This window comes from Camarhynchus parvulus, chromosome 28, assembly GCF_901933205.1.
Source record: "Camarhynchus parvulus chromosome 28, STF_HiC, whole genome shotgun sequence".
In the NCBI taxonomy this organism is placed as follows: Eukaryota; Metazoa; Chordata; class Aves; order Passeriformes; family Thraupidae; genus Camarhynchus; species Camarhynchus parvulus.
In genome coordinates this window covers 3,815,487-3,837,954 of record NC_044598.1, presented here as the reverse complement: position 1 = coordinate 3,837,954, position 22,468 = coordinate 3,815,487, and the positions used below count along the sequence as shown (strand labels likewise).

The 22,468-nt window shown below is 47.9% G+C and overlaps 1 protein-coding gene across 1 annotated transcript; it reads right to left on the bottom strand.

The window, feature by feature from the left end:
* Positions 1-1,045: 1,045 nt before the first annotated feature.
* LOC115914286 (tyrosine-protein kinase ZAP-70) lies at positions 1,046-20,630 on the bottom strand. Its single transcript, XM_030966731.1, has 13 exons — positions 20,481-20,630; positions 19,841-20,092; positions 15,902-16,062; positions 15,151-15,289; positions 12,798-12,876; positions 12,313-12,353; positions 9,182-9,230; positions 7,910-8,090; positions 6,528-6,734; positions 5,067-5,259; positions 3,391-3,531; positions 2,009-2,121; positions 1,046-1,169 (listed from the first exon to the last, which is right to left on the bottom strand). The coding sequence occupies exons 1-13, from the start codon at positions 20,628-20,630 to the stop codon at positions 1,046-1,048; spliced, it is 1,830 nt and encodes a 609-aa protein (XP_030822591.1).
* Positions 20,631-22,468: the final 1,838 nt, after the last annotated feature.

The window sequence follows — 22,468 nt, the reverse complement described above, 5'->3', positions numbered from 1 at the left end:
ATAAGCTTCAGTTATTTAATCATAACCAATATATTAATTATAGACAATGTGTTATTCTTAAATTACTCTTTGCATATAGCAAAGCTCCTTTTGTGGGAACACAGCCTGGAAAAACGACTAAAACTGTAAAGTTTGTTGAGCTAACCTTGTTATGCTGCAATGAAAATTCACTGCTTTGTTTGCTAAAAATGTATAAAAAGGTGAGGAGGTTTTGGATTGGGGGCTGTGTGGAGGCTGGGATTTTGTCAGCCCCATCCACACCCAGAGCTGAGAATAAAGCAATTTTCTAACACTAAAATGCAGCATTGGAGGGTTCTCTTATCCTGATGGGTTTGGGGGTTTTTGGTAACAAGCCTGAAGCAGTTGCCAGCATTTCTCAAAGTTCAGTGATCCAAGCCATGGGATGTCAGAACATGGAATGGTTTATTTATAGGGTGACCAGTTTTTAAGCTTGAAAAACAACATTTCATCAGCACAGAGGGAGCCAGGTGGGATCCAGGAGCTGAGGGATTGGTCCTGGAACTTTTTGGGAGCCACCTTGGAGGGCTGGGTGATAAGATGGGTTGGGATGGCCAGGGGTGCAGGGGTAAAAACCAGCTCTGTCCCACTGCTGCTCCCCATCCCACTTGCAAACCAGCTGCTTCTTGCCCTAATCCAAGGGGAAGAGGAGCACAGGTGGCTCCTTGTGCCCACCCCATACAAACCCCACCAGAAACGTGCACTTGGTGGTTTCCTGGGAAAGCACTGTTTGTTAAAGAATCTGGAAAAATCCAGATTTTCTGGAGCCAACACAGTTCATCCTGGGAGGCACAAAGCTCTGGGGTCCTGGGACAGCTTTGGAATTGGGTGGGAAGGAGCTCTGCCAGTCTGTGCTCCTGGGCTGGGCCAGGCTGGAGGAGCTGGGGGGCACAGCTGGGTGTCCCTGTCTGTCCCTCCTCATCCTCAGTTCCACAGCTGCTGAGGAGCATTTGAGAGATTAAAGCAAAACTTCACAAAGTGCCTTTCCAGGTCCATTCAGGGCAGGTGGAGAAGCAGAGGAGGAGTCTCAGGGAAGAGCTGCTTTGGCCCTGTCCCCTGTGTCTGGCCCATTCTCGGGCTTGGCAGCAATGCTGTAGTAGTAGGAGCGGATGGTGTTCTCCACAGCCACAAACCCTGGACGTTCTTCCCATCTGCAGGGGCAGAGAGGAACAAATAAAGTCATCAGAGAGGAACAAATAAAGTCATCAGAGAGGACAGAGCTGGCCTGATGCACTGAGAGGACACAGAGACCCTGAGGGAGAGCAGCAGCCTGGCTGTGCCAGGGCTCAGGAGGCAGCTGAGACTTTTCAGGGACAGAGAGGGTCAAAGACACAGAGCCCTGTCCTGTGACCATGTTCACGGGGGTGCGAGGATGAGGGAAGAGACGAGGATCTGACTCCATGTTTCAGAAGGCTTGATTTATTATTTTATGATATATATTATATTAAAACTATACTAAAAGAATAGAAGAAAGGATTTCATCAGAAGGCTAGCTAAGAATAGCAAAAGAAAGAATGTTAACAAAAGCTTCCGTCTCAGACAGTGAGTCCAATCCAGCTGACTGAGATTGGCCATTAATTAGAAACAACTCTCTGAGACCAATCACAGATCCACCTGTTGCATTCCACAGCAGCAGATAATCAATGTTTACATTTTGTTCCTGAGGCCTCTCAGCTTCTCAGGAGGAAAAATCCTAAGGAAAGGATTTTTCATCAAAGATGTCTGCGACACCCTGGGATCTTCCAGGATTGGCACAGGCAAATGGAGAGGGCCGATAATAAAAAAATCATCTTGGGCTGGGGAATCATCACAAGGCAGGAGACAGCATTTGCTTTGTGTTGTCAGCATGCAAACAGTGTGGTGAAGGTGTCCCTGCCCATGGCAGGGGGTTGGACTGGATGGGCTTTAAGGTCCTTTCCAGCCCAAATTTCCAATCCCATTCTGGGATTTGGTGGCTCTGGTGGAGCTGGCATCATGATGAAATGCTCACCTGTATGTCCAGCACTGCTGCATCAGGGAGTACATCTCTGCTGGGCACTCCTGGGGACAGTCCATGCGTTTGCCCTGCTCTATGAAGCTGATCACCTCAGGGCCCTTCATTTTCTGGGATGGGAGCAAGAGGGAAAGGGATTAATGCGCTCAGAGCTGGCAGCAGGGCTAGAGGAGACAGGTTAGAGCTGGGCCTGGGGTGGAGCTTTCGTCCCAAACTCTCCACACCTGGTTGTCACTGTTCCCACCCCAGCAGCCAGAACTGGTGTCCCACGCTGTGGACAGGCCATCCCACAGACACCATCCCAGCCACTCTGCAGATCCCATCCCAGCCACTCTGCAGATCCCATCCCACAGACACCATCCCAGACATCCTGCAGACCCCATCCCACAGACCCTATCCCAGCCATCCTGCAGATCCCATCCCATCCTACAGACCCCATCCCAAACATCCTGTAGATTCCATCCCACAGACCCCATCCAGTCATCCTGCAGATCCCATCCCAGCCACCCTGCAGATCCCATCCTGCAGATCCCATCCCAGCCACCCTGCAGAGCCCATCCCACCCAGCCTGCACACTCCACCCCTTCCACCCTGCATACCCCTGCAATCCTACCAATCCTGCAGACCCCATCCCACCCAGCCTACTCACCCCATCCCTCCTGTCCTACCAACTCCATCCCACCCATCCAGCTCCCACCCCACCCAAGCATGGGCCCAGCAGTGGATGAGAAGTGATTTTCTTATCTCCCAAGTGAGCAGAAGGATCAAAGAGAAAAAGGATCAAAAAACTCTGCTTCGACCCAAACCCAAATTAACTCCGTTTGTTTTCTATTTCTCCTCTCTCAAAACGAGCACAAAGCTGCAGGATCCACCCTCATTTGTGCCTTTCCCAAAGTGGAGTGGGGCTGTGACGCCCATGGGTGACAGAGCCAGCTCTGTCTTACCTTGTAGGGCCCTGCCTCACCTTTTAGGGTTCTCCCTCACCTTTTAGGGTTTCCGTCTCACCTTGTAGGATGTCTGTCTCACTTTGTAGGGCCTCTGCCCCACCTTGTAGGGTTTCTCCCAGCACCTTGCAGGCCTCCTGCCTCACCTTGTAGGACCCTTCCTCGCTTTTTAGGATTTCTGCCTCACTTCGTAGGGTTCCTGCCTTACCTTGTAGGGCTCTGCCTCCCCTTGTAGGGTTTCTACCTCAACTTGTAGGGCCCTGCTTCACTTTGTAGGACCCTTCCTCACCTTTTAGGGTTTCTCCCTCACCTTCTAAGGTTTCCACCTCACCTTCTAGGGTTTCCACCTCACCTTCTAGGGTTCCTGCCTCGCCTTGCAGGGTTTCCACTTCAGCTTGTAGGGTTCCTGCCCCACCTTGTAGGGCTCTGCCTTACCTTGTAGGGTTTCTGCCCGAAGCTGAAGGCCTCCCACATGGTCACACCGTAGCTCCAGACGTCGCTCTTGCTGGAGAACTTGTGGAAGAGGATGCACTCGGGGGCGTACCACTTCAAGGGCCACTTCCCTGCTGTCCTGGCCTGCAGCAGAGCAAGGAGGGACATTTGCAGCCTGAGGTTGCTGGGAGCTGCACCTGGATTTTGCTGGGTGTTTGTGTCAAATCTCACATTGCTGAAAAAATCACCTGAAATGGGAGCTCCAAAGCCCAGTCCTGGCCCTGCTGTCCTGTTGTGCGGGTGCTGAATGCCCATGGTGCCACCCTCCTCCTGCCACCCGCCCCCAGGGCTCAGTTAAACCATGGAATTATGGAATGGTTTGGGTTGGAAGGGACCTCAAATCCCATCCAGTGCCAGCCCTGCCATGGCAGGGACACCTCCCACTGTCCCAGGCTGCTCCAAACCCTGTCCAGCCTGGCCTTGGGCACTGCCAGGGATCCAGGGGCAGCCCCAGCTGCTCTGGGCACCCTGTGCCAGGGCCTGCCCACCCTGCCAGGGAACAATTCCTGCCCAAGATCCCATCCAGCCCTGCCCTCTGGCAGTGGGAGCCATTCCCTGGCTCCTGTCCCTCCAGGCCTTGTCCCCAGTCCCTCTGCAGCTCTCCTGGAGCCCCTTCAGGCCCTGCAAGGGGCTTTGAGCTCTGCCTGGAGCCTTCTCTTGTCCATGTGAGCACCCCCAGCTCTGCCAGGCTGGCTCCAGAGCAGAGGGGCTCCAGCCCTGTGACCAATTTAGTGGCCTTGTCTGGACTCATTCCAACTGGTCCTCATCTTTCTTGTGCTGGTGGCCCCAGAGCTGGACACAGAATTCCAGGTGGGGTCTCTCTTTTAGTTGAGCACTGCTGGGAAGATCAGCCCTGGCTCACTCTTCATCACCTTCTCTCTGCTCCTCTCATCCCCCTGGCTGCCTCTGCACCCTCCTTGTCACCAGAGCTCTGCAAAGCCCCTTTTGATGTCACACCAGTGAGGCACAGCCTGGTGTTGTGCAGAGGGGTCCAAGAACAGCCCAGATCCTCAAGTCTCTGGGGGTCCCATCCTCCCAGCCAGGAGGGCTCCTGCTCCAGACCCTTTGCTATGCTCACACCTGTAGCAGCCACAGGGCCTGCAAGGCCTCCCTGGCAGTCAGTTGCCTAAGATAAGAAATGCCTAGTCATGATAACTGGACCAAGAGACCCCTCTTCCACCTCAGACCCTTGTTATCTCTCTGTAAGACCATAGGTCATATTCACCTCAACCCTTAATATTGGACTGTTTCCCAAAACTCCTATACCCTATATAAACTCCTATTTCTGCCCAATTTGGCAGAAGAGCTGTCACTGGGACACTTCTCAGAAGTTGCCAATAAAGACGCCTCTGTGGGACTTCATATAACTCTTCTCCTCTCTCTCCCTGCATCTGCCAAAGGCACTTAGCAAGCAAAGAGCTGAAATCACTAAAGAGCTGAAAATCACCAAAGAGCTGATCTCACTTAAGAGCTGAGCTGCTTGCTAAGATTGCCTGTGGCTGGGAGCCTGCCTGGGACACCTGGACAGGTTGTGCTTAGCAGGACCTTGCTGTCTGGGACACTGACAGCTGCCAGGGTCAAACAGACCCCAAAAACCCCAAGCTATAATACACACCCACCTTGTAGTAGCTGTCATCAGCTCCCAGAGCCTTGGAGAGCCCAAAGTCACTGATCTTGGCATAGTGCTGGTTGACCAGCAGGACATTCCTGGCTGCCAGGTCCCTGTGGACAAAGTTCTTCTCCTCCAGGTACTTCATGCCCATGGACACCTGGTGCATCAGCTCCACGATGTTGCTCGTTGTAATCTCATCCCTGGGGAGGGTGAAAGGAGATCTCAGTCATAAAGGACCTGCTGTGCTCCCCTCTGACTTTTCCAGCTGCAAGGGAGAATGAGCATGGAGAGCTCTGCTCCAGCAGCATCAGGCCCTGGAGCCTCACATGAAAGATTTCTTTCTGCTCTTTTCAGCCTTCCTGCACCTACAAGGGTGTGTATGTGACAGCCTGGTCAGAGACAGAGAAAGCGAGATAAGTGTCCTGGATCTCGATCAAATTGTATCCTATTACCATCTGGATGGCATTGTCTTCTGTTCAGTGGGCAGTTTTCCTTATCTCTTCCACAACTGGGGAGACATCTGCTGATAACAGCTATTGAATGTCACTGCATGGCTGATAAGAACTACAGCATCCCATTGGGAGATGTGAGCCCAGAGGGAGGAGCCAAGCACTCCTACCCAGATATAATCTGAGATTTCAAACATTCCTGCCTGGATATAATCTGGAGATTCTGGAACACCAGCACAGCTTCTCCACTGGATTTCCCAGAGGAACAGCAGCTGCCTCTTCCCCTGGATCTTCAGAGGAAGACTGCACCTTTCTACAGGATCCCTGCTCCAGCAGAACCACCCCTGACACTGCAGGAGGGCTGAGCCACAATTCCAATGGCACTGCTGCCAGCACCCTGACCCACAGGGTGTCAGGTTGGGTTCTGACTCTGTCAGTGTTGTTTTAGTTTACTGCATTGTTTATTTTATCCTTTTTATTTTCTTCCCTATTTAAGAACTGTTATATCCTGCTCCCATATTTTTTGCCTGAGAGCCCCTTAATTTAAAATTTATAGCAATTTGGAGGGAGGGAGTTTACATTTTATATTTCAGGGGAGGCTCCTGCCTTCCTTAGCAGGCATCTGTCTTTTCAAACCAAGACAATAAGTTTCCCAGAATCAGCCTTGGAAGCTTTAGGGAACTGGAGATAAACAATGATAGCCAAATATTAAAAACAACCTGCAGGTGGTATTTTTCTAATAATCTGTTTTTCTAGTTTTCTTATAAGATTATTTACAAATGGGCATCTTGTTAATTAGCCAATCATGTGAAATGTGTTGATTAAACAACCAATCAGGTCCACTTGTAGTGAACTAAGCTATAAAAGAAGAGAAGATGAAATAAATGAGGCTTTTTGCCACTTTGCCTTGTGATACAACTAACTGTCATCTCTGACTCAATGGTGACACAGGGGTGGGCTTTTGAAGTTGATTTTGAGAAGAAACACAGAAAATCAGCCACGTTTTTTCCAATACTCACTTCTTGGAAGCCAAGAACCTGTTGAGGGGCCCTCCAGAAGCCATCTCCATCACGAGCATCAGCGACTCGGCCTCGCACACCCCGATCATTCTCACAATGTAGGGGTTGTCCAGCTGGTGCATGATCTGAGCTTCCTTCATCATCTCATCCTTCACTGTCTTCTCGTTGTTGCTCTTCAGCACCTTGATGGCCACGTCAATCTGCTTCCTGCATGGGGAACAGCCATGGTGTCACTGTCATATTTTCTGAAAAATCCCTTTGCCAGGATTTCTTCTCCTGGGAAGATGAGAAGCCTCAGCTTCTCCTGTGTTTGCTGCTCAGGAATGTGGCCTGGAGATTGTTTAGCCATACATGTGAATTGTTTTTACTTAATGACCAATCACCATCAGCTGTGTCGGACTCTGAGGAGTCAGTCAAGAGTTTTTCATTATCATTCTTGTTAAGCCTTCTGTCTGTATCCTTCTTTTTCTTTAGTACAGTTTTAGTATAGCATTCTTTAATATATTATCATAATAAATCAGCCTTCTGAGAACATGGAGTCAGATTTCTTATCTCTCACCTCATCCTGGGCACCTCACAAACACCACATCATGGCATGGGCTAAGCACAGCTGGAATCAGGGGTCATAGCCAGGAATGGAAATCCCTTCTCCTGGGACACTGTCTGACCTCTCAACAGCCTGTTCTGGCAGGGCCCTGCACCATCCTGGTGTCCCAGGATGGAGAGGAAAGGTCACCTCACCCTTGTGGGTGTAGCCAGAAGTTGCCATCCCTGATCTGGGGATGAGACACCTCCCCTCCCACACTGGGTCATCAGTGCTATTTTTCCAGGAGGAAACTGAGGCACAAGTAGGTAAAGACCATCACAGACAACCAGCAACAGAGCCAAGGGTGACACAACTCCTCAGTGTCACTGCTCTGGCCTGACATGGCCAGAGGTGGCCTCAGGAATGTGGAGTTGTTCCTCTGAGCCTAGCAAGTCCCTTTGGAAGTGGCAGCAGTGCGCCTGGCAATGTGGAGATTACACACCCAAGGTAATGCAGCTGTCAGTGAAAATCCATGGGAAGCGATGGAATTACAACACCATACCATGATATCCTGGGATTGTTGGGGTTGGCAAAGACCTGCAAGACCATCAAGTCCAACCCCTGGCTGAACACCACCATCCCTACTAAACCCTACCACAAAACCTGCTCATTTTCTGAAGACTTCCAGTGCTGGTGCCTCACCCATCACATCCATCACCCCTGACCTTCCAGATCATTTCTTATCTCCTCCATTGTCACTTTGGGGCCCATCTAGTGACCAGCAGGACAGCTGGGGACACCTCAAGCCCAGCCAGGTCCCTCTCCTCCCCCTTCCTTCCCCAGCACCTTCACTCACTTCCTCATTTTGTAAACTCCCTTCTTGACGCAGCCAAAGTTTCCTGCGCCCAGCTCCACCTCATCAATCATCAGGTGGTCCCTCTTCAGGAACAGCTTCTTGTCCTTCAGCTCCTCGGGGTCGCTGTAGGGGCTCTCGTACACGCTGGTGTCCATGGGCAGCAGACGGGATTTTCCTGCCCCTTCCCAAGAGGAGCACTTGGTTATTAACTTGCCCTTCCTCATCCCGCTGTCCCTCATGGATTGGGAAGAGTTTCTCTGCTCTTTCGGCCAATTCACCTCCACCTCCAGCATTTCTGGTCCCTCCTGGCTGTCTCCCTTCCTTTCACAACCCAGGGCCCCTCCCAGTCCCGTCTCTTCACAGAGAGCAGCAGGTACAACCTTCCCAGGATTCCTCCTGGGGAAGCTCAAAGAAAGCTCAGAGAAAGAAGAGAAAACAATTCTTATCTCTATTTGCTGCTCCTGTTGTTTGGCACATGTGGAATGTGTTATGGAGATTGTTTACCCAAAGTGATTTGTTAATTGGACTCTGGTGATGATTTGGATTAATTGACCAATTAGGTCAAAGCTGGGTCATCACTGTCTCATAAGGGTCATGGGTTTGTATTTAGTAATATAGTTTAGTATAGTATTAGTATAGTATGTAGTGTGATGTAATAATATAATATAATATAATATAATATAATATAATATAATATAATATAATATAATATAATATAATATAATATAATATAATATAATATAATATAATATAATATAATATAATATAATATAGCAATTGTTCAGCCTTCTGAATCTTGGACTCACTGCACATTATTCCTCTGGCTGGGGGTTGTCCTGCATTAATAGTCCTGGTTGCTAAAAGAGGTGGGAGGGGGAGTGGGGTCTGAGCATTCCCATTCCATATATCTGCCCTGCCAGCCCTGGACAGGACTTTACCCCACTGAAATTCAGCTGAATCCACTGAAAAATGTCACTTTTAGTGAAAAATGTAAATTTTAGTGGAAAAAATGTCACTTTTAGTGAAAAATGTCAATTTTAGTGAAAAATAGGAATAGGACAGGGCTTCACTTCCTGGGCAAGGCAAGGAATGAGGTAGGGCTTGATTTCCTTGGGAGTCCAGTGTGGGTGCAAGACACCAAAATGTCTGGGGTGCTCCTGGGTGCTTTTGTAAGAAAGGGGCTTTGTAGCAGGGCTCCAAGGAACCACTTGGCTCCTGGGACATTCCCAATCCTGTCCCCTGTGAGGAGGAAAGGGCTCTGGAGGTGCTCACCGACAGGATCTGGGGTGTATCCATCTGCATTGAGAGGGCCCAGGTTTCTCTGAAAAAGAAAGAGGAGAAAGTGGATAAAGGAGAAATTGCTTCATTTGCAAATGGAAGGGAAAGGGACAGGGAAACTGCACCCCAACACAGCCCCAGCTGGTGATCCCTCTGAAAGGTGAAACTGGAGTGGTTTGGAGGCAACATTCCTGTTCCAGCCCAGTTCCAGCAGGGATCAGTGCCAGGGACCCTGAGCACAGCATCCTCTTCCAGGGCAGGGCAAGGTCAGGGCTCGCTGTCCCCTCTGCTGTCCCCATCCCAGCCAGGACTCACAGATTGCAGTGACCCAGGAAGGGGAGGTGTTGGGGTAGATGAAACAGGAAAGCCTTATAAATATGATTGTCTGGCAAAAGATTTTGAGACTATAGAAACTATAAGTGAGATTGAAATGAAAGCAAGTTTTGAGATCCCTCAGTTACTGAACAACAGGAAAACAATGGTGTGCCTGACTGAAGGTAATCCCCTTTTGATCAAACAACACCCTCTGCTTGCAGACAGCTCCAAGGGTCAGAGCAGATCCTACAGCTTGGCAGAAGGGGCCCAAAGAGGAGGTTTTAGGGTTTAAAATGTAACACAGTATGGTAATGTAATGATTCTTATAGGCTGTATGGAAATGCTATAGAATTTGTATCTTGTACTAGATTGGTTAGTGAGAATTAGAATATTCAACACAGAAGAAGATTTATTGTATTGTAATGGGAACCTCACTCTCTTACCCTTTTATTCTCTTACCCTCTCATTCTCTCTATCCCTCTCCCCTCTCAGGCCTGCTCCGAGCTGTGGCTGGCAGCTCCCAGCTGGGCCCTGCACCCAGGCCCTTTGCAATAAACCTCAAATTCCAAGACCAGAAGAAGATTTATTGTATTGTAACGGGAACCTCACCCTCTGATCCTCTCTTTTACTCTCTCGTTCTCTCTTTACCACTCTCTTTATCTCGCTCTCCCTCTTTGGGGCCTGCTCCGAGCTGTGGCTGGCAGCTCCCAGCAGGGCCCTGCACCCAGGCCCTTTGCAATAAACCCCAAGTTCCACCACCTGGCTGCAGAGATCTCTCGTCTCCATCCGTCCCGACCGTCCTCATCCCCGACACTCCTACAGGGAGGGAAGCCTGGAGGCAGCTCAGGTCACAGCCAGCAAGGAAAAGCGGCCTTGTGAGCACACAGGGACACTGTGCAGCCACTGCCCCCAGAGCACAGAGCCACAGGGTGGCACAGCTTGGAATGCCACAGCCACAGAATCCCAGAGCTGGAAGAAGAGCTTGGGAAGAACTGTATCTGCCAGAGCTGGGAAGAGCTTGGGGAATTTAATAAGGCCCAAGGAAACACAAAATCTGCAGTTTGAGCAGGGCATGTGGAGTGCAGTGGCATTGTTGGGCCAGCCAGGAAGGGATTTAGGCCCTGATGTGTGGGATAAATCCTGAGAGAAAGCAGATCCGTTTTCCCAGAGGAACTGCAGGGTCTGTTCTGTGGGTCCCAGGTAGTTTTTGATGGCAGCACCCCTGGATCCAGCACAGAGGGGACATCACTCAGCCTGGGAACAACCAGCCCAGCCCAGGGACACCAGGCTTTCCCTTCCCCTCCTGGTGGGCTAAGATTTCAGCTGCAATTGAGAGCCTGGCACGGCTCTGTCACCATAAAAATGCTCCAAAATCTGATGGCAGCACTACTGGATCCAGTGGTGTATAAATAAATCTTTTCTGTATAAATAAATAGAGGGGACATCACTCAGCCTCTCAATATCCTGAGCTGAAAGGGACCCCCAGGGATGATCAGTGCAGCCCCATCCCTGCACAACCACCCCAACAACCCCACCCTGAGCACCCCTGGGAGCTCCTGGAGCTCTGGCAGCCTTGGCACCATTCCCTGGGGAGCCTGGGCAGTGCCCAGCAGCCTCGGGGGGCAGAACCTTGCCCTGAGCTCCATGCCAAGGCCTGGCCCAGCTCCAGCCCTTGCTGGGCTCCTGTCCCTGTCCCAGAGCAGAGCTCAGCCCCTGCCCCTGTGCCTGCCCTGGGGAGGAGCTGCAGCCCCCTGAGGAGCCTCCCCTCAGTCTCCTGGGCTGCAGCTGAACCAGCCAAGTGCCCTCAGCTGCTCCTCAGCCCCTTCCCCAGCTCCGTGTCCCTCCTCTGGGCACTCTCCAACAGCTTTGGATCCTTCTGATCCTGTGGTGCCCAAAGTGCCCCCAGCACTGGAGGTGAGGCTGCCCCAGGGCAGAGCAGAGTGGGACAATCCCTCCCTGGGCCTGGTGCCCCCCAGCACAGGGGGGCCCTTGGGGCTGCCAGGACACAGCAGTGACTCAGATCCAACTTGCCACTGACCAGGACCCCCAGGGCCCTTTCTGCAGTGCTCTGAGATGAGCCAGATCTGCTGTGATGCATGGAACAGTTGCTGTGCACATCCCAAGCGATGCTCCTGCCTTACAAGAGCTCAACTTGGGCACCTTGGTCTGGTTCTCTGGATCTCTGCTGATTTCCAGGACATCTGGGTCCTGTTTGGCTTTGGGATTTGCTGCTGAACTTCTTTTTTCCTCAGACCCTTCCTCATCTCTGTGTCCCTCCTTTGGACACTCTCCAACACCTGGGGAGCCTGGGCAGTGCCCAGCACCCTGGAGGCCACTGTGGGTGAGGTGATGGGTGAGCCCCCAGGCCTCACTCAGCCCCCCTGGGCTCCCCAAACCCGCTGCTTTCAGCCCATCCCAGCCCTCAGAGGCTGAGCAGGGACATTCCCCAGGGCAGGGTGAGCACAAAGCCCTGGCTGGGGGCCAGTGGGAGCAGCAGGGCTGAGCATTCCCAGGATCCCAGCAGGGCAGGGATGGAGGGCTCCCCAAGGACAGCCCCCCATGTGGCAAGGAGTTCTGGATGAATGGAAACCCTTCTCAGCTCGACCAGGGGCTGTGCCCAGCTATTCCCCACCCCCATCCAAGCTGGAAAGGGAACAACATCCCAGCTGGGCTTAATAAAGTCCAGTGCAGTTGCTGAGCTTTTAGACAAAAGCAGGGTTTGAAGAGCAGGGTTTGATCAGCCAAGCCTGAAATGCAGCAATATTAAAACCGCTGAGTTCCCAAAGAAGCAAAGCCTCCCCCAAACTCACGCTCACGGAGGGGTGGGTGGGTGGAACTGGTGCTGCAGAGGCTGCAAAACAAGAGAGAGGGTTTGTTATCATGAATTTATCAGGAATTTGTTATCAGCCGTTTGTTATCAGGAATTTTTTATCAGCAGTTTGTTATCAGGAGTTTGCCCCCAGCCAGAGCATCGCTCCTTGAAGGACCCTGTGGGCCTGATCCCATCCCCTCCAACCCCCAAAGGAAAATTTCACCAGCTTTAGCCTAAAAAGAAGTGGAAATGGGTCTGGATGTGGTTGTTATTCCCAAATTTTGTCACAAAAGTGCCACCACTGGAGCACCCCATGGGCAGAGACTGGCTGAGCTGTGCCCCAGGACAGGGCAGGCTCTCAAGTGACATTGTGGAGCCAAAGTGGTCCCTGGAAGGAAGGGAAATTTGGGCTGGCACTGCTCCAACTGGCACCAGTTGGTGGCAAACCAAGGCCAGGGGTGGCACTGGGAGGTGTCAGCTCACCTGGCATGTTGGGGTTGGGGCAGGCTTCCCTCAGGTAGAAAATCAGCCCGTCTGGTTTGAGTTTTAAGTACTCCACCAACTGGGAAAGGGATGGGAGGAAAAAGAGATTATTGTGAGGAGAAAACCCCCATTATATAATATGTAATATATAATATATAATATATAATATATAATATATAATATATAATATATAATATATAATATATAATAGATAATAGATAATAGATAATAGATAATAGATAATAGATAATAGATAATAGATAACATATAACATATACTATAGTAATTAGTATATAGTATATGTTAATATTATAATTAGTATATAGTGTATCTTAATATTATAATATATAAGTATAAATTTATATATTGCATATAATATATAATTATATATTATATATTAATATAATTTAATTATATTAATATAATTATATATATTTTAATATCATTTAATTATATATTTTTATATAGAGAGACATATATCTTTATATTATATATTTCATATATTATTATATATTGTATATTGTATATTGTATATTATAGTACTATAATATTATTATATTAGTATATTGTATAATTATATATTATTTTATCGTATATATTTAATTTTATGTTTTAATATATTTAATGATCTATATTATACATTATATATTATATATCAATAATATAATATACATAATATACTATTGTTGTTGTTGGTATTATTGTTATTATTGTTATCTTTTGTGGCTTAGGGCAATGAATCCTCTCAGATTTATGGCAGGCAGGCACCAGACTGTTTCTGTCTTCTCTGTGTGCACTTAGTGATGTCCCAGGGCGTGATTGCATCCCTGGACATCTGCCAGAGCTGGGAAGAGCTTGGGGAATTTAATAAGGCCCAAGGAAACACAAAATCTGCAGTTTGAGCAGGGCATGTGGAGTGCAGTGGCATTGTTGGGCCAGCCAGGAAGGGGTTTAGGCCCTGATGTGTGGGATAAATCCTGAGAGAAAGCAGATCCTTTTTCCCAGAGGAACTGCAGGGTTTGTTCTGTGGGTCCCAGGCAGTTTTTGATGGCAGCACCCCTGGATCCAGCACAGAGGGGACATCACTCAGCCTGGGGACAACCAGCCCAGCCAGGCTTTCCCTTCCCCTCCTGCCTGGCTCAGGTTTCAGTTGCAATCAGGAGCCTGGCACAGCTCTGTTGCTGTAAAAATGCCCCAAATCTTTGTTTTCAATAAAATTCCGAGTGAAAACAGCCCTGGGAATTCAGAAAATACAGCAAAATGGGGTTGTTGTCCCTCAGACAGCCCTAGCCAGGAGGAAGCTCTGGCATCCACTCCCTGCATAATTTTAGGTAATGGTTTAACTCTTAAATGACTTGTTTTAATTAATTAACCTCAACCAATATATGTATAATTATAAATATTGTGTTATTCTTCAATTACTCCCAGCCACCATGGAACAAGGTTGTCATGAGCTACTTTTGCAGGAGCACAGCTGGAGAAAATTACTGGAATTTTAAGTTTTGATAAACTAACTCTGATACACCCCAGTGAACAAAGCCTGGGAGAGGAAGATGGATTGAGGTTGGACATCTGGAATGCAGAATTTATGGACCACAAGGAGACGTTGGAAAAACCAGAAGAAAAAGAGACTAAAAAATTCAGTTTTAACACTGGAGAGATCCTGCTAAGGAAAAAAAAAAAAGAAAAATTTTTTTTTAGTTTTAAAAAGATTTAAAAAATATGGTCGAATTAGCAGAAAAAGAGAAATTAATAACGAATAGAGGATAGAATGCTAATTAATGAAAGAGAATTAGCACAGAATAATGGAATATTCTGAGTTGGAATGGATCCCTGAAGATCAGTGGTGATAATTATTAATTATTAAGTGGTGGGGATCAAAACACAACCGTGATGTTATGATGTCATTTAGAACCAATGAACTTTTATTTATTTTTCTGTATAAATAAGTATAAAAATAAAATACTTTTATATAAATATATTTTCTCTGTATAAATAAGTATAAAAAATAAAATACTTTTATATATATTTTCTATAATATATATTTATAAATATTACTATATCATATCTATAAATATAATAAATATATAAATATATTATATGACTATAAATAAATATTTAGATTTTATATAATTTTCTATAAATATAGATGTCCAATCAAGTAACAACATTTTGGATCTGTGTGGAGGCCAGAATTTTGTCAGCCACGCACACAACCCCTGGCCAGGAATAAAATAACTCCTGACTCACTGACTCTAAAAAAATGGCATTAGAGGGGTTTATTTATCCTGATGATTTTGAGGGACTTGGTAATGCTTCAAAGCAAGGTAAAGATGCCTCAATTTCTTGGTACCTGCCAGAGTGTGTCGAATTTGGTGCCCTCAGGAATGGAATATTTCCCAGATTTATCATGATCCACCCGATAGTGATACACAGTCTTGCCATAGACGAGGGACAGGGCGTAGGCATGGTTCTCCTTCTTCTCTCTCAGCCTGGCAGGGAGGAAAATGATTCATAAATTATTAAAGGCAGCTCTTGGGTTTACTCTGAGGATTGTCAGTGCCAGTGGTGAGTGGGCATGGATACATGGAGAGGTGTCCCTGCATCCCTGTATAAAACTATATGTATTCTATATGAAAGTATATCTATATATAAATACATATATATATTATGCATAATGTATAATATATAATATATAATATATAATGTATTATATATTATATGTTATATATTATCTATTATATTGGACATATATATTATATATTATATGTTATATGTTATATGTTATATACTATATTTTACATATTATATATTATGTATTTATTTTAGATATTATCATATATAATATATTATCTTTTTCTATATTAAAATAGTACATTCTATATTTAAAATAATATATATTATATATATTATAAATTATATATATTATAATATATGCTATAAAGTTATATACTATTATATATTAGAAAATTATATATATAATGTATAAAATTATATATATTCCAATACAAAATAAAATGCAAGAGGCTGTCTGGAGCTATTTTTAAGGGCAGTGGGGGTGGGAAATGGTCAGAAATCCACGGATGCCAGCACTGGATACTCACAGGAATTTCCCATCAGGCTGTGCCCCCGAGTAGAGCCTCCGTTCCGCCTCATCCCTGCTGATGTTGCCGTGGTACCAGGGCATCCTCTCGTGGGCTGTGGTGGCCACCAGCTTCTCCACCTGGGGAGCCTGGCTGATGATGGCCTGTTCCAGGGCATCCCCCTGGAAAAGAGCAGGAAAAGAGACCTCCTGCCATCCTGCTGCTCTGCTGATGGCTTCAGCACAGCTTGTCTGGGGCTTGGAAAGTCTCGTGATTAATCAAGACCCAACAGCGGATGAATTCTGTTGTGCTGCAGAGCAGAATTCCTGGCTTATCTCAACTGACTTAATCCTTTAAATCCAACTGAAGTCCTTTAACTTTGGTGAGGGAAGAGAGAAGGCACCACGTTTATGTGGAGAATATTAATACTGAATTTGTGGGGTGTCATTCAACCTCACGTTCCTGGTCAGTGGCAAGTTGGATCTCTGTCCTGCAGCTCAAAGGGCCCCCCTGTGCTGGGGGGCACCAGGCCCAGGGAGGGATTGTCCCACTCTGCTCTGCCCTGGGGCAGCCTCACCTCCAGTGCTGGGGGCACTTTGGGCACCACAGGATCAGAAGGATCCAAAGCTGTTGGAGAGTGCCCAAAGGAGGGACACGGAGCTGGGGAAGGGGCTGAGGAGCAGCTGAGGGCACTTGGCTGGTTCAGCTGCAGCCCAGGAGACTGAGGGGAGGCTCCTCGGGGGCTGCAGCTCCTCCCCAGGGCAGGCACAGGGGCAGGGGCTGAGCTCTGCTCTGGGACAGGGACAGGAGCCCAGCAAGGGCTGGAGCTGGGCCAGGCCTTGGCATGGAGCTCAGGGCAAGGTTCTGCCCCCCGAGGCTGCTGGGCACTGCCCAGGCTCCCCAGGGAATGGTGCCAAGGCTGCCAGAGCTCCAGGAGCGTTTGGACACAGAATTCCAGAATTCACAGAGTCACTGGGTTGGAAGAGACCTCCAAGCTCATCGAGTCCAACCCAGCCCCAACCGCTCAACTGAACCCTGGCACGCAGTGCCACATCCAGGCTTTGTTAAACACACCCAGGGATGGGGACTCCACCACCTCCCCGGGCAGAACATTCCAGAACTTTTCACCTTTTCTGTGAAAAACTTTTTCCTGATATCCAACCTAGATTTTTTCCTAGTATCCTAATTGGGTTTTTTCTAATATCCTACCTATAGGATAGGATCTCACCAACTTCCTAATATCCAACCTATATTTTTTTCTTGATATCCAACCTCTATTTCCCTTGGCACAGCTTGAGGCTGTGTGCTCTGGTTCTGTCAGTGCTGCCTGGAGAAAGAGCCCAGCCCCAGCTGAGCACAGGCACCTTTCAGGAGCTGCAGAGAGTGATGAGGGCAGCCCTGAGTCTCCTTTTCTCCAGGCTGAGCACCCCCAGCTCCCTCAGCTGTTCCTCACAGGGTTTGTGTTCCCAGCCCCTCACTGACAGAGCTCTCAGGGGTGCTCAGGGTGGGTTTTTGGGGTGTCTGTGCAGGGACAGGGGCTGCACTGGATGATCTTTTGGGTCTCTTCCAGCTCAGGATATTCCATCACTCCATGATTTTCTTGAGAGCACAACCTTTCTGGTGCCCCTGCCCACCACCCACAGGCACCAGGACTTGGTTGGGTCGGGGCAGTCTGGCAATCACAGGGAAGGACCCTGACCTCCTTTCTCCGGGCTCAGGCCGGTGTCAAACTGTTCCTGTCCCTTTGCCAGGAGGTGGCGATGTCCTTTGTGCTATCTGCAGGTGGCCACAGATCTGCTCTGGGGAAAAGCCTACAGAATCCCCTGTTCTGCAAGAGAATTCTGCTAGAAAATACCTCATTTTAGCACAGAACACCTCATTCAGCTGTAGAAACCCTACAGAACACCTCGTTCACCCTATAAAATACCTCATTCTGTCAAACACATTTGGTGTAATTAGGCCAAATTTAGGAAGCTTCTATAGAAAAGCTCCATAAGGACACTGCTTGAGCCATGTTTCTCTGAGGACTTAAAAGAAAATATAAAATCCCAGAATGATTTAGGTTGGAAAAGACCTCCAGGGTCATCGAGGCCAAGCTGTGCCCCATCCCCCGTTTGTCACCAGCCCAGAGCACTGAGTGCCACATCCAGGCCTTCCTTGGACACCTCCAGGGATGGGGACTCCAAACCTCCCTGGACAGCACCTTCCAAGGAAACAGCAAAATGACCCCTGGAAGTCTCTGAGGAGCCAAGGTGGCAGCAGGCAGAAAGAAATGAGGTCCATGGCTGCCAGTGGGGCCATTTAGAGCTTTGATTTATATATTTTGATTTATATGATTTTTTATATTGTAGATATTCCAGTCTGCAATAAAATTCAGGAACCTGTCTGTAGCCATTTTTAAATTTAAATAATACACAGACTTGATCCAGCACCCCTTCCCTGGTCTCATGGGTAAAACCTTCACTGGTAAAAAAAACCCTCCAGAGAGGCAAAAATTCCACTCCAAAGAGTGAAAAAGACCAGAGCAAAAGTCTAAGTCTGGTTTCATTTCATCTTCAGCACAATGTTTGGAGGCATAGGCACCTCACAATATGGAGAGATGTTCCCAGAAATCACAGAATATTCTGAGTTGGAAGGGACCCACAAGGATCATCAAGTCCGATTATTAAGTAAATGGCCCCATATAGGGATGGAACCCAAAGCCTTGGCATTATTAGCACCATGCCCTGACCAACTGAGCCAATCCCAGGACTGGGATGGAGAATCTGCTGCCGGCAGTGCCAGGGACACGTCCATGGCATGGGGGTCATGTCTTTATGTGCCTCTGGAGCTCTGCGGTTGGGTTTTGGGATGGGTTTGTTTAGATCTGGGATGGGTTTGTTTAGTTCTGGGCTGGTTTGTTGGGGTTTGGGATGGGTTTGTTTAGTTCTGGGATGAGTCACTGAGTCTTGGGATGAGTTGGTTTGTTCTGGGATAGGTTTGTTGGGGTTTGGGATGGGTTTGTTGGGGTTTGGGATGCGTTGTTGGTTTTAGGGATGGATTGTTGGCTTTTGGGATCAGCGCTCTGGTCTAAGGGAGCATTCTACGGGCTGCAGAGGAGAAAGGACACCTGGGGGAAGGCCTGCAAAGTGAGTTGCAGCTATTCCAAGGATGGGTCTGAAGGCTTGGGAAGATGTTTAGACCAGCGTGTGGAGAAGAAACTGAGAAAGAGCAGGATTCAAACCCCTCACAGTGCCAGCACCCTCCAAGGAGAGGAACCTTACTCTGCTGTGCTGCAAATGGGACACAACTGTGCCACGGGGATCACAGCTTCCCACCCTGTTGGAACCCTGACTGCTGAGAATTTCAGACTTTCTGTGCTGACAGGCACTGACCCCCAAGAGATGACCTGAGGCCGTGGAGAAGGCTTCCAAAACTGAATGATAAAACTGGGATTGTGGGTGTGGAGTTTGAATAGAAGTGTGCAATATCACAGGGTGGGAAACTTAGAGTTGAAGGTTTTAGAATCTAGTAAAATATATAAAGCAAGATGGAGGTTTTAGGGCAGAGGTTGGTCCTTTTTCTTCACCTTCTCCTCTGTGGGTTTGGGTGGTTTTGTGTAACTGGATTAAAAAGTCCACACTGCGGGCCACGGGTAGTTGGTTACTGAGTTAAAAGTAAAAACAATTTAGGTGTCATTTCTTAATTGGACAGTTGATCCTTAAAAGACCTTGTGGAGAGAGAGATGGGGCTCCATTTTTTAGTTTGTTAGAGTGAAGTGATGTAGAACTCATGGTTTGTGGGACTGTAACTTAGATAAGAACTAATAAACAAGAAACACTGTCTTGCGCAATTAATCCTGACCCTGGCAAAAAAAAAGAGAAACAAAAACAAGAAAAGCAAAAAGAAGAAAAGCAAAAAAAAAAAAGAAGAGCAAATAAAAAGAATCCACACCACTCCACCCCTGGAAAGCCCGAGTACCTCCAGTTTCCAGGTCTGCCGCACGTATTCCCGCACCATGTTGTCCCTCATGCTGTCAAAGACACCGGGCTGGGGCTCCACCCCGCTGGGGCGGTTGCAGGGCTTGCGCAGGGGGCAGCAGAGCCCGTCGGCGTCCTTGGAGTAGAACTCACAGAGCTCCTCGGGGCCGCAGTGCGCCTTGCCCCCCAGGATGGCGTAGGTGCCGTTGAGCTGGCGCTCGATGGGGTAGTGGTAGAACTGCAGGTCGCACACCTGTCGCAGACATCTTTTATGAAAAATCCTTTCCTTGGGATTTTTCCTCCTGAGAAGCTGAGAGGCCTCAGGAACAAAATGTAAACATTGATTATCTGCTGCTGTGGAATGCAACAGGTGGATCTTTGACTTATGTTAGTTGTTTCTAATTAATAGCTAATCACAGCTTAGCTGGCTCAGACAGAGAGTCTGAGCCACAAACTTTTGTTATCATTCTTTCTTATTCTATTCTTCGCTAGCCTTCTGATGAAAACCTTTCTTCTATTCTTTTAGTATAGTTTTAATGTAATATACATCATAAAATAATAAATCAAGCCTTCTGAGACATGGAGTCAGATCCTCATCTCTTCCCTCATCCAAGAACCCCTGTGAACGCTGTCACACACACCATGGAGAGCACGTAGCCGCCCAGGCTGCGCAGGCACTGCCGCAGCAGGAACAGCCCGTCTGCCATCCCAGCCAGCTTCAGGTGCTCCTCGGCCTCCGAGCGCGCGATGCTGCCGTAGTAGAAGGGCAGGTGGGCAGCGGCGTCCGGCATCTCCCCCTCCGCTCGATGGATCACGCGCTGTGGAGGCTGCTGGGCCAACCGGGAGGAAGGTGACAGCACTCCCCTGGAGGGAAAAGCCTTCAAGTTATAACCAAATGTTGGGGTAGATGAAACAGGAAAGCCTTATAAATATGATTGTCTGGCAAAAGATTTTGAGAATATAGAAACTATAAGTGAGATTGAAATGAAAGCAAGCTTTGAGATCCCTTAGTTACAATGGGAAAACAATGGTGTGGCTGGCTGAAGGTAATCCCCTTTTGATCAAACAACACCCTCTGCTTGCAGACAGGTCCAAAGGTCCAAGCAGACCCTACAGCTTGGCAGGAGGGGCCCAAAGAGGAGTTTTTAAGGTTTAAAATGTAACACAGTATGGTAATGTAATGATTCTTATAGGCTTTATGGAAATGCTATAGGATTTGTATATTGTACTAGATTGGTTAGTGAGAATTAGAATATTCAACACAGAAGAAAATTTATTGTATTGTAATGGGAACCTCACTCTCTTACACTTTTACTCTCTTACCCTTTTGCTGTCTTACCCTCTCATCCTCTCTACCCCTCTCTTCTCTCAGCCTGCTCCGAGCTGTGGCTGGCAGCTCCCAGCAGGGCCCTGCACCCAGGCCCTTTGCAATAAACCCCAAATTCCAGACCTGGCTTCAGAGGTCTCTCATCTCCACCTGTCCCAACCGTGGTACTCCCCCCCTCCCCCGCCCCCCAGCACTCCTATGACCAAAAGGCTTCTCCCAGAGTGCCTTGCTGTGATATTCAGATTCAATGTATCCCATTGGCCTTCCCACTTGCTCCACCCCTGTGCCCTCACCCCATTGGCCCTGGTGCTCTGTCCCGCCCCTCAAGATCCCTATATAAACCCCTGCTTTCCCTTCTGGAGTGTTTCTTTGTTCCTGGATCCCTTTGAGGAATGAGGTCAAAAAAGGTTCTCCTTGGAACCTCATACCAAGACCCCATCTCTCCTTCTGCGTCTCCTGGATCACAGAGGAGCTGAAATCGCTCAGCATGAGCACAGATGTGCTGTGCTCCCGAGGTGACTTTTTCAAGACACTTCTGAGCAATACCTGCTGTGACAACCCACTGCTGGGGCCTGGCCTGGCAGGGAAAATTGGTCCCTGAAGCATAATTTTGCAAAATGTTTTAATTGGGGTTCAGACTTCCCTGTCTAGAGGTTCTCCCGCTGGCTCTCTGTGGGGTCATTTCAAACTCACAGCATCCCACATCCCTCCATTCTGCCCTTACTGGAGCTGGGAATTCTAAATAAAAATCCAACTGATTTTGATTTAAAGATCCCAAGCAACAGAGAATCCATTCAATCTTGATTTATAGATGCCAAGGAATAGAGAAACCACCTGAACCTGATTTAAAGATCCCAAGCAGGAGAGAATGCCCCAAATCCTACAGTGAGTTCTTCCAGTCCTTGATTACCTTCACTATTAAAAATGTGCTCCTTAAATCCATCCTGACTTTTTTAGCCTTGACTTCCTACCATTTTCTCTCCAACCCTGTTCACAATAAAAGGAAATTCTTTGGCCTCTCTGAATAAATGAGCTTTGCCATGGAGGTCTAGAAGGCCAAAAACTTAAATGCATTGAGATTAAAACATGAGATGGTTATGAAATGTCTAAAACAACATTTAGATAAACAACTGCACCAAACACAGTGAAAGGAGAGAAACCCAAGTGCTTCTGGGCAGACATCAACCATCAGTCAGCAGAAACAAGAAGAAACCTTCCTTGAATTGTTTTTTAAACAATCTGTGGAATTTTTCCCTACAATACCTGGCTCTGGCTGGTTCCTGATGCTCCGATCCCTTTGGC

Excerpts from the sequence above, each read along its gene's own strand:
- LOC115914286 (XM_030966731.1), bottom strand. The coding sequence starts at position 20,630 with ATGCCGGACGCCGCTGCCCACCTGCCCTTCTACTACGGCAGCATCGCG. Across the intron at positions 8,091-9,181 it reads ATACACCCCAGATCCTGTCG|GGGCAGGAAAATCCCGTCTG; the intron begins GTGAGCACCTCC and ends CCTCTTGGGAAG. Across the intron at positions 3,532-5,066 it reads CTGATGACAGCTACTACAAG|GCCAGGACAGCAGGGAAGTG; the intron begins GTGGGTGTGTAT and ends GCTCTGCTGCAG.